Below are 17,485 nucleotides of genomic sequence, written 5' to 3'. Positions count from 1 at the left end.
CACCTGTGACACATATATCCTCTTTGTCAATCTTTCCTCACTCATTCTCTCCATGTGACCAAACCATTTCAAAACACCCTCTTCTGCTCTCTCAACCACACATCTCTCGTACCCGTTCATTACTTACTCGATCAAACCACCTCACACCACATATTGTCCTCAAACATCTCATTTCCAGCACATCCACCCTCCTCTGCACAACTCTATCTATAGCCCACGCCTCGCAACCTATAACATTGTTGGAATCACTATTCCTTCAAACATACCCATTTTTGCTTTCCAAGATAACGTTCTTGACTTCCACATATTTTTCAATGCTCCCAGAACTTTCGACCCCTCCCCCACCCTATGATTCACTTCCGCTTCCATGGTTCTATCCGCTGCCAAATCCACTCCCAGATATCTAAAACACTTCACTTCCTCCAGGTTTTCTCCATTCAAAGTTACCTACCAATTGACTTCTCCCTTAACCCTTCTGTACCCAATAACCTTGCTCTTATTCACATTTACTCTCAGCTTTCTTTCACACACTTTAACAAACTCAGCCACCAGCTTCTGCAGTTTCTCACCTGAATCAGCCACCAGTGCTGTATCATCAGCAAACAATAACTGACTCACTTCCCAAGCTCTCTCATCCACAACAGACTGCATACTTGCCCCTCTTTCCAAAACTCTTGCATTCACCTCCTTAACAACGCCATCAGTAGACAAATTAAGCAACCATGGAGACATCATGCACCCCTGCCACAAACCAACATTCACTGAAAACCATTCACTGAGAATCACTTTCCTCTCTTCTTACTCGTACACATGCCTTACATCCTCGATAAAAACTTTTCACTGCTTCTAACAACTTGCCTCCCACACCATATATTCATTATACCTTCCACAGAGCATCTCTATCAACTCTATCGTATGCCTTTTCCAGATCCATAAATGCTACATACAAATCCATTTGCTTTTCAAAGTATTTCTCACATACATTCTTCAAAGCAAACACCTGATCCACACATCCTCTACCACTTCTGAAACCACACTGCTCTTCCCCAGTCTGATGCTCTGTACATGCCTTCACCCTCTCAATCAGTACCCTCCCATATAATTCCCCATGAATACTCATCAAACTTATACCTCTGTAATTTGAGCACTCACTTTTATCCCCTTTGCCTTTGTACAAAGGCACTATGCAAGCATTCTGCCAATCCTCAGGCACCTCACCATGAGTCATACATACATTAAATAACCTTACCAACCAGTCAACAATACAATCACCCCTTTTTTAATAAATTCCGCTGCAGTACCATCCAAACCCGTTGCCTTGCCGGCTTTCATCTTCCGCAAAGCTTTTATTACCTCTTCTCTGTTTACTAAATCATTTTCCTAACCCTCTCACTGCACACCACTTCGACCACAACACCCTATATCTGCCACTCTATCATCAAACACATTCAACAAACCTTCAAAATACTCACTCCATCTCCTTCTCACATCACCACTACTTGTTATCACCTCCCCATTAACCCCCTTCACTGATGTTCCCATTTGTTCCCTTGTCTTACACACTTTATTTACCTCCTTCCAAAACATCTTTTTCTTCTCACTAAAATTTAATGATATTCTCTCACCCCAACTCTCATTTGTCCTCTTTTTCACCTCTTGCACCTTTCTCTTGACCTCCTGCCTCTTTCTTTTATACATCTCCCAGTTATTTGCATTATTTCCCTGCAAAAATCATCCAAATACCTCTCTCTTCTCTTTCACTAATAATCTTACTTCTTCATCCCACCACTCACTACCCTTTCTAATCTGCCCACCTCCCACACATCCTCATGCCACAAGCATCTTTTGCACAAGCCATCACTGCTTCCCTAAATACATCCCATTCCTCCCCACTCCCCCTACGTCCCTGTTATTTTCATTACTACTCTTAATACCTCCACAGAGCATCTTTATCGACTCTTATCATATGCCTTCTCCAGATCCGTAAATGCTACATACAAATTCATTTGTTTTTCTAAGTATTTCTCACATACATTCTTCAAAGCAAACACCTGATCCACACATCCTCTACCACTTCTGAAACATGGAAATGGCACCTCCCTCCCCCTACAAATGCACGAGGTAGCACTAGGAAAAGACAACAAAGACCACATTTGTTCACACTCAGTCTCTAGATGTCATGTGTAATGCACCGAAACCTCAGCTCCCTTTCGACATCCAGACCCCACAAAACTTTCCATGGTTTACCCCAGGTGTTTCACATCTGATTTAATCCATTGACAGCACATCTACCCCAGTATACCACAGCGTTCTAATTCACTCTATTCCTTGCACGCCTTTCACCCTCCTGTATGTTCAGGCCCCGATTGCTCAAAATCTTTTTCACTCCATCCTTCCATTTCCAGTTTGGTCTCCCACTTCTCCTCATTCCCTTCACCTCTGACAGATATATCCTCATTGTCAATCTTTCCTCACTCATTCTCTCCATGTGACCAAACTATTTCAACACAACCTCTTCTACTCTCTCAACCACACTCTTTTTATTACCACACATCTCTCTTACCCTTTCATTACTTACTCGATCAAACAACCTCACACCACATATTGTCCTCATGCATTTCATTTCCAACACATCCACCCTCCTCTGCACAACCCTATCTGTAGCCCACATCTCGCAACCATATATCATTGTTGGAACCACTATTCCTTCAAACATACCTATTTTTTCTTTCCGAGATAATGTTCTCGCCTTCCACACATTCTTCAACGCTCCCAGGACCTTTGCCCCCTCCCCACCGTGTGACTCACATCTGCTTCCATGTTTCCATCTGCTGCTAAATCCACTCCCAGATATCTAAAACACTTTACTTCCTCCAGTTTTTCTCCATTCAAACTTACCTCCCAATTAACTTGTCCCTCAACCATACTGAACCTAACAACCTTGCTCTTATTCACATTTACTCTCAACTTTCTTCTTTCACACACTTTACCAAACTCAGTCTCCAACTTCTGCAGTTTCTCACCCGAATTAGCCACCAGTGCTGTATCATCAGCGAACGAGAACTGACTCACTTCCTAAGTCCTCTCATCCACAACAGACTGCATACTTGCCCCTCTCTCCAAAACTCCTGCATTCGCCTCCCTAACAACCACATCCATAAACAAATTAAACAGCCACAGAGATGTCAAGCAATCCTACCGCAAACTGACATTCACTTAGAGCCATCCACACTTTCCTCTCTTCCTACTTGTACACATGCCTTACATCCTTGATAAAAACATTTCACTGATTCTAGCATCTTGCCTCCTACACCATATACTCTTAATACCTTCCACAAAGCATCTCTATCAACTCCATCATATGCCTTCTCCAGATCCATAAATGCTACACACAAATACATTTGTTTTTCTAAGTATTTCTCACATACATTCTTCAAAGCAAACACCTGGTCCACACATCCTCTACCACTTCTGAAACCACACTACTCTTCCCCAATCTAATGCTCTGTGCATGCCTTTACCCTCTCAGTCAGTACCCTCCCATACATTTTCCCAGGAATACTCAACAAACTTATACCTCTGTAATTAGAACACTCACTCTTATCCCCTTTGCCATTATACAATGGCACTATGCATGCATTCTGCCAATCCTCAGGCACCTCACTATGAACCATACATACATTGAATATCCTTACCAACCAGTCAACAACATAGTTACCCCCTTTTTTAATAAATTCCACTGCTATACAATCCAAAGCCGCTGCCTTGCCGGCTTTCATCTTCCGCAAAGCTTTCGTTACCTCTTCTCTGTTTACCAAACCAATCTCCCTGACCCTCTCACTTCGCCCACCACCTCGATCAAAACATCCTATATCTGCCACTCTCATCAAAAACATTCAACAAACCTTCAAAATACTCACTCCTTCTTCTCACATCACCATTATTTGTTATTTCCTCCCCATTTAGCCCCCTTCACTGATGTTCCCATTTGTTCTCTTGCCATACACACTTTATTTACCTCATTCCAAAACATTTTTTTATTCTCCCCAAAAGTTAATGATACTATCTCTCCCTAACTCTTATTTGCCCTCATTTTCACCTCTTGCACCTATCTCTTGACCTCCTGCCTCTTTATTTTATACATCTAATCATTCGCACTAATTCCCTGCAAAAATTATCCAAATGCCTCTCTCTTCTCTTTCACTAACAGTCTTACTTCTTCTCACCACTCACTCCCTTTTCTAATCTGCCCATCTCCCACCTTCCCCATGCAACAAGCATCTTTTGCACAAGCCATCACTGCTTCCCTAAATACATCCCATTCCTCCCCCACTCCCCTTATGCTCTCACCTGTTTCCATTCTGCACTCAATCTCTCCTGGTACTTCCTCACACAACTCTCCTTTCCAGGCTCACCTACTCTCACCACCCTCTTCACCCCAGCATTCTCTCTTCTTCTCTGAAACAAACCTTCACCTTCGCCTCCACAAGATAATGATCGGACACCTCTCCAGTTGCCCCTTTCAGCACATTAACATCCAAAAGTCTGTCTTTCACACGCCTATCAATTAACACGTAATCCAATATTGCTCTCTGGCCATCTCTCTTACTCACATACGTATACTTATATATATCTCTCTTTTTTAAACCAGGTATTCCCAATCAGCAATCCTTTTCCAGCACACAAATCTACAAGCTCTTCACCATTTTCATTTACAACACTGAACACCCCATGTACACCAATTATACCCTCAACTGCCACATTACTCACCTTTGCATTGTATATATATATATATATATATATATATATATATATATATATATATATATATATTTTTTTTTTTTTTTTTTTGTTTATTTTTTTCTATTATACTTTGTCGCTGTCTCCTGCATTAGCGAGGTAGCACAAGGAAAGAGATGAAAGAATGGCCCAACCCACCCACATACACTTTTATATACATACACGTCCACACACGCACATATACATACCTATACATCTCAACATATACATATATATACACACACAGACATGTACATAATTCATACTGTATACCCTTATTCATTCCTGTTGCCACCCCGCCACACATGAAATGACAACCTCCTCCCCCTGCATGTGCGCAAAGTAGCGCTAGGAAAAGACAACAAAGGCCACATTCATTCACACTCAGTCTCTAGCTGTCATGTATAATGCACAGAAACCACAGCTCCCTTTCCACATCCAGGCCCCACAGAACTTTCCATGGTTTACCCCAGACGGTTCACATTCCCTGGTTCAATCCATTGACAGCACGTCGACTCCAGTATACCACATCGATCCAATTCACTGTATTTCTTGCACGCCTTTCACCCTCCTGCATGTTCAGGCCCCGATCACTCAAAATCTTTTTCACTCCATCTTTCCACCTCCAATTTGGTCTCCCACTTCTCCTCGTTCCCTCCACCTCTGACACACATATCCTCTTTGTAAATCTTTCCTCACTCATTCTCTCCATGTAACCAGACCATTTCAAAACACCCTCTTCTGCTCTCTCAACCACACTCATTTTATTACTACACATCTCTCTTACCCTTTCATTACTTACTCGATCAAACCACCTCAAACCACATATTGTCCTCAAACATCTAATTTCCAGCACATCCATCCTCCTCTGCACAACTCTATCTATAGCCCATGCCTCACAACAATATAACATTGTTGGAACCACTATTCCTTCAAACATACCCATTTTTGCTTTCCAAGATGACGTTCTCAACTTCCACACATTCTTCAACGCTCCCAAAACTTTTGTCCCCTCCCCCACCCTATGATTCACTTCCGCTTCCATGGTTCCATCCGCTGCCAAATCCACTCCCAGATATCTAAAACACTTCACTTCCTCCAGTTTTTCTCCAATTGACTTGTCCCTCAACCCTACTTTACCTAATAACCTTGCTCTTATTCACATTTTCTCTCAGCTTTCGTCTTTCACACACTTTACCAAACTCAGTCACCAGCTTCTGCAGTTTCTCACCCGAATCAGCCACCACCGCTGTATCATCAGCGAACAACACTGACTCACTTCCCAAGCTCTCTCATCCACAACAGACTGCATACTTGCCCCTCTTTCCAAAACTCTTGCATTCACCTCCCTAACAACCCCATCCATAAAGAAATCAAACAACCATGGAGACATCACGCACCCCTGCCGCAAACCAACATTCACTGAAAACCAATCACTTTCCTCTCTTCGTACTCGTACACATGCCTTACATCCTCAAGAAGAACTTTTCACTGCTTCTAACAACTTGCCTCCCATACCTTCCACAGAGCATCTCTATCAGCTCTAGCATATGCCTTCTCCAGATCCATAAATGCTATATACAAATCCATTGCTTTTTTAAGTATTTCTCACATACGTTCTTCAAAGCAAACACCTGATCCACACATTCTCTACCACTTCTGAAACCACACTGCTCTTCCCCAATCTGATGCTCTGTTCATGCCTTCACCCTCTCAATCAATACCCTCCCATATAATTTCCCAGGAATACTCAACAAACTTATACCTCTGTAATTTGAACACTCACCTTTATCCCCTTTGCCTTTGTACAATGGCTCTATGCAAGCATTCCGCCAATCCTCAGGCACCTCACCATGAGACATACATACATACATTAAATAACCTTACCAACCAGTCAACAATATATATATACAATGTTTGCAGCAATTAAGAAAGGTCTTAATCGCCCACATTCACTCTTAACAGTCATGTGTAGTTCACAGACACCTTTCCATGGTGTACCCTTCACTGCTTTACATGCCCTGGTTCAGTCCACTTTGAGTAAGTCATCCCATGTACACCACATCACTCCAGTTCGCTCCATCCTGTGCAGACACCATCCTGTATGTTCAGGCCCCAGTCACTAAAGGCCCCTCACTCCATCCTTAGTTTCCCCATTTTTTGCCGATTATCCACATTTTTGCCATGTATTCCCTCACTCATCCTCTCCAAATGTCCAGACCATTTCATTGCACCTTCTGCTCTTGTAAACACTCCTCTCACCCTGTCATTTCTTATGTGATCAACTCTCCTCCTCACATCACACGTTCTCAAACATTTCCTTCACAGCACAGCAACCCCCATCTGCATTTGTTCATCTAGGGCCCGTGCTTGGCATCCATTTAGCAAACTACTCAGTGTCCACCTATTTCAGTCATCTTGATGCACCCAGGACCCAAATTGGGCCCCTCAGCTACCCTATGGATCACTTCAGCTCCCATGGTTCCAGTGCCATAATCCCAAGTATTTAAATCACTCCATTTCCTCAAAGTTCTCTTCATTCAGGAATTTGCCTTGAAGAATAAAAAATACCCGAGAATTATAAGATTTATGGATTCTTCAAACTATTATAAGATTGACATATGCTTTGTTGAAGCTGCAACTTATATATTCTCTGGGAAGAACGCTTTTATGCAGGTTGTCAATATAGTAAGGCAGCATGCGAGTAGATAGAGTGGTGTCTCATGAAGGTGGGTGTGATGTCATCTTTGCTGTTCAACGTTTATTGATGGGTGACTGAAGCGATACATGGGTCTTTGAAAGATGGTGCAAGTCTGCTGTTTGTTGGAGGTAGGGCAAGAGCAGTCACCAGCCTGTTGCCGATGACACTACTGCTCTCGTGGGAGAATTGAAGGAGGTACTAGAAACACATTTCAGTTAGGAAATGCGACAAAAGGAAAAAGTCCGTAGTTAATTCAAAGCTTTAAAGTGTATACATGGAAATGAAGGTTGGTTTGGAGAGCAACTTTGAAGGAAAGACTCACAGGAAATTGAGAGTTTTAAACACCTATGAATGGATATGGCAGCAGAGGAGCTGTAGGGTGGGTGAGTGAGCTATAGTCTTAGGTGCCTTGCATGTTGAGAGATCTCTGCCATTGGATAAATATAGGTACCTTTGGTGTAGTGGTTCCTTGTGTTGTATGGATAAAAGACACCGTAGATGAAGAAAGTACAGAAGTGTGGATGTGATGCAAATGAAATGCCTGGGGCTGGTATGTAGTGCAAGGAGCAGTGTTCAAACAAGAAAAAATGGGGCAAGAGCTGGGGTAGAAGTAATAGTGCAAGAATTCAAGAGGGTGTATTTAAATTGTTTGGACACATGGGAGGAGCAGCCACTGAAGAGGGTTTACATATGTAAGAACACAAGGGGGAAAATAAAGTTGGTGGTGGATAGAATGAAATGCCTCAAATGACTTTGATGTGCAAGAGGTTTTGAGGCATGAATGGGACAAAAACTGGAGCCATGTGGTGGACAGGAGGCAACATACTGTTATCAAGGTGAACCAATTATTTTGAAGCAGTCAAATGAAACCAGAAAAACATCGTGTTACTTGGCTATGGATAGAGGGATCTGGTTTCACTGTATTATGCGAAACAGCTTGTAGTAGATGGAAACGGTAAGCAAGTTCTTGATGTTTCTGGCACTACATTGATATGTACGAAATTGCAAACAAGTAGGAAACAAAATTTATCTTGAAAGTTGATTGTCACAAGTAGCTTACTGCTTGTCCATTTGCAAGTGTTAAAACATGGACCAAGGAAATATTTCTCAAAACATTTTCGCTTCAGAATTGCCTTGGCGTTCTGAAAATATGCACCTATAGCAACAAAGATAGCACTTGTTAACCATATTTATTTATTTATTTTGCTTTGTCGCTGTCTCCCGCGTTTGCGAGGTAGCGCAAGGAAACTAACGAAAGAAATGGCCCAACCCACCCCCATACACATGTATATACATACACGTCCACACACACAAATATACATACCTATACATCTCAATGTACACATATATATACACACACAGACATATACATATATACACATGTACATAATTCATACTGTCTGCCTCTATTCCCATTGCCACCTCACCACACATGGAATAACATCTCCCTCCCCCCTCATGTGTGCAAGGTAGCGCTAGGAAAAGACAACAAAGGCCCCATTTGTTCACACTCAGTCTCTAGCTGTCATGTAATAATGCCCGGAACCACAGCTCCCTTTCCACATCCAGGCTCCACACAACTTTCCATGCTTTACCCCAGAAGCTTCACATGTCCTGGTTCAATCCACTGACAACACGTCAACCCTGGTGTACCACATCGATCCAATTCACTCTATTCCTTGCCCGCCTTTCACCCTCCTGCATGTTCATGCCCCGATCACTCAAAATCTTTTTCACTCCATCTTTCTACCTCCAGTTGGTCTCCCACTTCTCCTCGTTCCCTCCACCTCTGACACATATATCCTCTTGGCCAGTCTTTCCTCACTCATTCTATCCATGTGCCCAAACCATTTCAAAAGCCTCTTCTGCTCTCTTGTTAACCATACGAATCTCAAAATAGAGGTGCCAAGGTTAACATAGCCAACAAACAAACACTTACGATAATTCCTGGTGCATGCTACATTATTCTCAACTATTCCCTACTTTTAAGCGATTCGAGTATTTAGCAAAATATGAGCATAGGTTTGTGCCGCCGCCTACATAGTGTCGAGCTTAGTCAATATCACAAGCCAAGAATTTCATTATTGCTGTTCACACCACACAGTTGTACTAACCTTTCCTCAGTTTCAAAGTTTGATGCAAACAAAATCTTATGCCATTCATCAGTTAAATATGAATACCTACTTGAGCACAAATAGTCTAAACACCTTCTTCCAGCTTGAATGAAAAGTTCCCAAACATGGCATTGTGAGGAAGCAAAATATTCGTGAATTTCCGGTTATTTATTTCAGCATTAATTTCAGTTCAACAGTGTTCTCTTATGGAGACTTTTGCTATGGCCATCCTCACGAGGGAATTCTCAAAGGGAACAGGTATCAGAGATATTGAAAGAAATAATAAATGTCATCTGTAGATAATTTGGAAGTAAAGTACACAGATAATGAACTAGGTTCAAGTGGTCCAAGAGATTGGTTATCATTAGTGGTCAAGTACTGTATCAGTTTGTCCCAAATAATTTAATTGCCTGGTCAGGTTCAACATTTGACCAATCGGACAACCATCAAAAGTAGTAATTTTCCAAAACTGTGATCTATTACTCCCAGTAGCCTTCAGGTTATGTAATACAACAGGAAACACTTTTTGTACTTTAATACACATTACATTGTCTTCCAGTGGTAATACAATGGTAAAGAATACAGTACCATACAACAATTTAAGGCAGTCAGTTACAGTCCATCTTATGGCTAATAAATTAACATCTGTACATAAATATTTATATTCCTTTTATCTAAATGATGGACGTACCATTCAAAAGTTTCAATTCTGTTTTAAACCATTACATAAACAGGCACCCAATTAAGAAGCCTCAACTAACAACATTGCCTCGTTAACTTTGATTATCAAAATAAAACCTCATCTTCGAGTCCCTAACTGGAATGTGATCTGCTACAAGCTTTAGCAGTGCTTGAGAAGCAACTATGATTTATACAAATGGAATGTTTACTCGGATTTTCCAACATGTGAAATGCACGAATTAGACCAGTCTAATCATTTCACTAGTGGCCAACTACCCACTAAAAAATTAGGATTGGGCATTTCCTTCCATTTTGAATCTATAAAAGAAAAAATTCTAACGAAAACAATAACAAAAGATCTTAGCCTCCGCTGTGGCCAGCGTATCACTGGACTGCATGAAAGTTTATCTAATGGTTCTTTATCTCTTTAACAGCCTTGGTAATAGCAGATGCACTGATGCCAAACATTTCCAACAATTCGTCACATTTCCCAGATCGTGGTACTCTGGGAACAGCCAGGTGACGTACAATAATGTCACGTTCCATAGCAACTACAGACATTACAGCTTCGCCAATGCCACCTGAAAAGTACATTTTGCAATGAGAACACAAAGAAATAAAATAGTCATGGCAGAAAGTTATTTGCTGTGTGTATATCAGTTCTTGTAGGTTAAAACAGAAGCAGAGGAATACAGACAAGAAGTGAGTCGTTACACTAAAGAAAAGTACGGAAACACTTAGTTTAACATGCAATACAACAGACCTATCTTGGCAGATTGAAACATTTTTTTTTAGGTATGAATATTAATAACCAACGCTCTTAAATTATGTTGAAAAATTTGCCTCGTAGAAGCACTTGAGCTCAAGAAAAAACTGATAAAGGTTTGCACCTTAAGCCACTCAATAACTGTGGCAGTACTAGTATCAAAGCTTTTCCACCATATTCACACAAAATTAACGGCCATTAGTGCACTGTATTCCACTGTACCCTAATCAATTGCAAAATTAAACCGGTCCACAATACCACAAATCCGGTACAACCAAGTTCTTCACTAACAAACCAACTATATATCTTGAAGCAACACCATGGAAGGTCAATCTATTTGGCGAAATGTTCTATTTGTATTACAGGCTTTCAATGTCCAAATAATGTTTATACATTTCCATCCTTATCATAGTGGCAGGGCAAATTGAACCTTTAATGGAAAATGACTTGGCTCCATCCCTTTATTTTTTCTTTAATACAAAAATAATTTTCAGCTCAATGGCTGCTCTTCCTGCAAGTTGTCCTCTACAAAATGCTCAAGGTAAGCAAGTTACGTTTTTTTTTCTCCCCTATTCCTATGGGTAAATAACGAATAATTATTAACCTTTCTAAAAAGCACATCAAAAGGCTAAGCAATTGAATCCTTTTTCCATACACTTACAAGGAACAAGTCCTTTAACATACACTTACTGATGCATTTAAGTGCTTTAGCTTTGCCTGTGTGGTTTGCATTTGCAAGAATGCAGAGAAGCAAGCCTTGGAAAAATTGGTAATTTTCTTAAGCCATGACAGCCATATAATTCCTTCAAATAGCAGGTCGTAACTTTTTGCAAGTACTGGCTGCATACCAGGACACTGTATTCCTTCACTTGGTCATTAGGCTTAATTTCTACGACTACTACTGCGAACTTTTTCTTAAACTGGATAGTCAGGGTTGGATTAGTTTGACAGTGCTTGGAGCAATGTTATGAACCAATTAAACATGTTTGTCATTCAAACCCAGAAATTCATATTTTCTCTGCTCCATTTTAAAATGTTTCCTTATACATTTTCAAAAATCAACTGGTTTCCCCGACATGTCCAAGTAAAATAGCTGGCTGTTAAGCCAAAAAAGTCTTATTTACCCAAATCAGAAAAGCCTACATGAGGGAAGCATCACATCCACCAGTTTCCTCCCTCGCAACTATTTCCCCAGAATAATAAGATCCGCAGGTAACATGTAGTGTCTATGCATGCCTAACGAGTTAAGCCAATAGGTTCCTTAAAACAGAGGCTAGAAAATTCAACATGAATGGTATATGTAAAGAAGCCATGTCTTGCAAAATTCATATATCTCCACCTGGGTCTACCCCTTCTTGTTCCCTCCACTTGACATACATCCTAGAGAGATAAAACCCTAATAAATTTCCCTTTCTATTTGATAAAAATAAAACACTTTCAGCATGTAAATGAAAAGACCGATACATGTATATGAACCACCAACAATACTAAATTAACCTAACCGATAGCATGCCCTTGCCAGTTGTCAAAATCATTAAACCCCATTATATAAGCCTGCTTTTTTAAATTTTCCAAAATTAATAAAGTTAAGCTTTACATGCTTGGAAAACAGGATCAAGTTTAATAAATATGTAAAAGCCACTACAAACGAATAACCTTTACTAAAAGCCGAACTAACCTTCAGGGTAATGATCCTCAACAACAACAATGCGGCCACCACATTCTCGAGCATTTTCGAGGATGCCTTCTTTATCAATAGGCTTTATGGTGAAGAGATCCATGATCCTTACATTGATTCCCTCCTTAAGAAGCCTGTCAGCAGCTGTATATGCCTCTCTCAAAGTGATTGCTGCACCAATCAGCAACACATCATCGTTGTTCGATGACTTCAACACATTACCTTTGCCAATCTGCAGAGAAGATAAAATGTCATTTTACACATCCAGACATTCTTTTAGTATATTCAAACAAAAACCAAAGAAAGACATTTTTTATAATAACTCAATTGTGTACAGTCCCAGGGTAATTTTAAATAAAATATTGTGGATTCCAGAAGAACTAAATGCTGATTTAAATACTAAAATCCAGAAAACAATCACCATTTTAAGTTAACTTTCAGACCAAAATCACAATACTCCCTTTCACTAATTAGTTAATCAACCCTGTTTGACAATCCGCAACCATTCCACACACGTAAACTGAGCACTACAGTCCATTCGCTACTATACACACACACCATGACTGAATTAAACCATTCACTGTGGAAGTGTCAAATATGACCACTTTTTCCGTTAACTGCAGCCGTCATAATGATTTTTTTTCAATTTCAATCACCTGCAGTCATATTTAGGCAGAGATCTATGCATCAATCCTTCACAAGGATATAAAGCTTTGCTGGCATACTATATTCACAGTTAATTCCATCACATTGTCAGTTAAGCACTAAAATGTCATGGGGGTTACATATTTCTGTGCTATCCTGGCAGCAAAGAATATCAGGTGTATAAAGTTTTTCTTCTTACTACTTTAGTTTCCAGCATTAATGAGGTAAAATCTAGTACACACATGAAGAAAATGCCTCATTCACTCCCATACATCCTCTAGCTATCATGGTACAGAAATGTATATAAACAATTTATGTAGTTATATTACTGTGCATTATGACACTATTGCATTGGGGGACGTATATCTGTCATGCTGTTACAGGGGTATAGCTTATGCTTAGTGTTACAGCCTGAACACCCACATAATAATTACTGAATATTGCTGCACAAAGGGCACAACATGTATCCAGAGTAACCACAGTCACCGTTTATCATGTCACAATCTACGAGACCCCTAACAGCACCTTTCTTCAGGTCTGAGTATTTCAAATCCAAACAGTTTCACCACTTACAACAAAATATACTGTAATTAGCAGTTTTAATTGAAGATAAAAGTCAAAGTAAAGTAAACAGAAGAAATACCTTCATAGACAAAGAAAAGGCTCGTAAGTACGGAATGCTTTAGTAGAGGTACTGAAAAATATAGCGCTAGAGGAAAGTCATGAGTTGCACCAGTAGCATTTCTGCAAAAACAATGATAGATTTACGAGTTTGGGAGATGGGGGTGTTATGTCACCTTGGCTTTATCATTAGAACATGGTAATGCAAGATTAAAGCATGTGTATGAAAGTAAAGGAACTGGACAGAAAGACCTAGTCTCCTCTTATCTGCAAGAACTTTGGTGCAGATCAATGAAGAGTAATTACAGGTTAACAAATTTTAGCAAAATGAAAACGTGTATGTCAGTGGGAGTAACCCTACTTAAAAGGGGTGGAATCAAGTTAGGATTCAGGGATACTAAAATAAATTATCCAGCAGAGTGCTTGTGGTGCTACTACAACCACACTAGATCATAATGCCCAATTTTGCAAGTTACAGTATCGGATATTACATGATGTAACTGAACATATGAATTCATCTTCACAGTCTCTAATACATCCCCCCCCTCTCCTACAAATTACCTGTGAAATAACATACAATGCCAGCTGGGTCCACCACAGCTGGCATTAAATCGAAGTAGAGGCAATTACTTAATATTCTTGAAAAGACAAGGTTTCTGTTTCTTATGTATCTGATGCACCTATAAAATTAAGCATATATACTCAAAAGACAAGATAACATTAATTTAGACCCTTCTTTGAAATGCAAACCAATACTTTCAATTCCCCCAACCACAAAAGTTTAGGATCACACTAACCTCAAACTCATGATCGTTGTCGTACACAACTGTTGTTGCAGGTCGAGAAGTACGTATAAAACATATACCAGGAGTATTTGCAGCTAGCTCACATGCACGCTCTGTAGACACAGCATCTGATGGGTAGAACACAGTGGCAGTAGGAATGGTGCGGAACATGGCCAAGTCCTCGAGTGCCATCTGGCTGGGACCATCCTCACCAATACTAATGCCAGCGTGAGATCCCACACAGTTGACGTTGGTCTGAAATGATCATTTTCACTTTTACATAAAATTAAAATAGTAAGGCTAAAATACATCTGCTTTACAGAATCATATGAAGAATGGCTAGGGTATCCAAGTAAACACAAGTCTGAAACCCTTCAAAGTTATTATTTTTAGTGCCATTATCTTCCCAAAATTTAGTCTTGGGCAGTAAAATGTACGTATATAATAGTGTAAAATTGCTGCAGTCAAACTGCACTGCAACCCCTCTGCATTTAAAATTTACATTCTATGCCACCTTCACAAAGGCAAAACCTACAAATTATGTTTAAAGAGTATCATATGTCAAAGTACCTGAGAAATGGCTCCCATGCGTAGCTGATCAAAGGCACGGGTGAAGAAAGCAGCAAAGGTGGAGACGAATGCAACAGTCCTGTCTCTACAGGCAGCTCCAATACCAACGCCCACCAAGTTTTGTTCCGCAATGTAGCATTCAACGTACCTGAAAACGTTTTCCATCAACGATAATTTCCTTCAGTAGTTTAACAAGGGCGCAATCATTCAATCTCCTGCCTAAATGCCCAGCAAACATGCTTTTGTCCACAAGAACCATATCTTTATTCCTGCAAATGCTGTTACGCTCTGAAGGGGTATCTTTCATTCATGCGATAAACAGAATATAGCTTACCTTACAATCAATTTGTTTTTGGGTAATGCCTTTTAATAAAAAAATTAGCAAAAATTTCTTTTTATAATTATCCTAAATATAGTTTTACCACATTGGTACACAATGTAAGGAAAATTTTAAGTTAAATCACATTTAACCAAAGTTAATTCAATCGTTTTGATATAACAGGATACCAATCCTTTCGGATGGATATAAGCTGTTACATCCCAGTAAGTCCAGTTATCCATCAATCACATGCAACCAATATTTCCAAAGTCAAATACAAAATTCAGAAGGGCTGTTTCAGATGAAATACTAAAGGACTGATTTGGGGCCAAATTCAATGCAGAGAAGAGATGCAAATGGAAAATGTCTCAAATTAACAAGTGCTCTAGCCAAAAAAGCAATTAACCCTTCCATGAAAAGGATCCTGTTTCACCAATACACAAGGCAAGAGTCAAGAATGAATAAACAATCCAAGGCAACATACTTCATCCAAACCAAGTTACTTCCTACAAATTTAAAGACAAATGTAAACTAATTATTCATCTGTATTTCCCTGTTCTGGGGAATAAACTGCTAAAACTGAAAACTAAACTCATTTCCAAAGCAGAGAAAAATTCTAGGCAATACTGATAATACTTTTCTTAGTCCACATTCTCCATCACACGTGGACAAGAAACACATTCCGAGGCAAATGTATACCACCTACCCCAACAATATCAATAATATTGGCAACCATTCGCTAAACCTTCAATAAATCTTAACTCTCTCCATCAAACGCATCTTTATCTTGCAGAAGTGAATTTTCACTTCACCATTGAAAACAAATAACTACTCCCTCAACCTGTGCATTACAACACCCTTAACACCCATACCAACTCTGATGTAGTAAACCTCATGGGTCGAGTACAGGCCAAGATTCAAGCTAATCTTATGGACACCCAAGATACATTTATTTTCACTTCGCCTCTCACAAGTACATCATGCATCACCCTTAACATCCCTCCTTTCAAACAGCTGAAGCATCATGGGGGAAAAATAAACTATCACTCTCTATGTTCACCACACCTTGAATCAACCTTACCGCTATATCCTCGACACAACTGGCCTTCGGTTATGGTGCATTAGAGTCTATCAATAATTATTGAAAGGCCATATACAGGCCTTAAGAACATCTGATTTTTCTACTTTAAAAACTATGGCATAATCATGTAATATACAGGAATCCCTACAAGCTGCAATCAAGACTAAGTTTAGTACCTTACCCATTAAATACCTGTGTGTGGTTTACATTACAGCGATATATGGAAGTTTAGATGAGAACTTTTTCCACAAGGAAGGTGTAATATGATATTAAGCAGAGCACTACCAGATTATGACAACTTTTGTACACAAATTACCTTTCAGGATCAGTCTTTAACATGGCATTAGAAAATGTAGAGTTCTTCGTGTCTCCATCCATGGCAACAACTCGAGTGTTATTTTCACCTAGTTTGGAAAGGGCTGTGCCGTAGGCTTGTCTTGTGGCAACCTTGTCCCCTGTAATGTCAGAGATTAATACTTAGATATCACTTCAGGGTCTGTAGCCAAGTCAAAATTTTTATTTCAGCCTACAGTAAACATTAAATCTTACCAAATTTATATAAACAACAATTTCCCCTTCTTTCAAAGCATACCTGATCTCCAATACATACAACATGGACCTATGAGGCTTGGCACCTAAAATGAAATCAAAGTACTCAGCCCATGGTCAGCTCAATCTAATTAGAATTATCCTAGAAGCAAGTGCAACATCTTGATCCAATGCTTGAAAAATCTAAATACCTTTT

General features: G+C 39.8%; 1 protein-coding gene across 3 annotated transcripts in view; it reads right to left on the bottom strand.

The window, feature by feature from the left end:
• Positions 1–10,112: 10,112 nt before the first annotated feature.
• LOC139761368 (transketolase) overlaps positions 10,113–17,485 on the bottom strand; it is a 61,486-nt gene continuing 54,113 nt past the window's right edge. For all 3 annotated transcript variants that reach the window (XM_071685475.1, XM_071685473.1, XM_071685474.1), the window contains 5 exons: positions 17,057–17,195; positions 15,341–15,488; positions 14,783–15,025; positions 12,720–12,951; positions 10,113–10,856 (listed from right to left, as the gene is read on the bottom strand). In XM_071685475.1, coding sequence (XP_071541576.1) covers positions 10,684–10,856; positions 12,720–12,951; positions 14,783–15,025; positions 15,341–15,488; positions 17,057–17,195 — 935 coding nt within the window. In that variant the 3' untranslated portion in view covers positions 10,113–10,683. The remainder of the gene's footprint in view (positions 10,857–12,719; positions 12,952–14,782; positions 15,026–15,340; positions 15,489–17,056; positions 17,196–17,485) is intronic.

The sequence above is a fragment of the Panulirus ornatus genome, chromosome 40 (genome assembly GCF_036320965.1).
Source record: "Panulirus ornatus isolate Po-2019 chromosome 40, ASM3632096v1, whole genome shotgun sequence".
Lineage (NCBI taxonomy): Eukaryota > Metazoa > Arthropoda > Malacostraca > Decapoda > Palinuridae > Panulirus > Panulirus ornatus.
The sequence above is the reverse complement of the archived record's forward strand: the minus strand, read 5'-3'. Positions and strand labels throughout refer to the sequence as shown.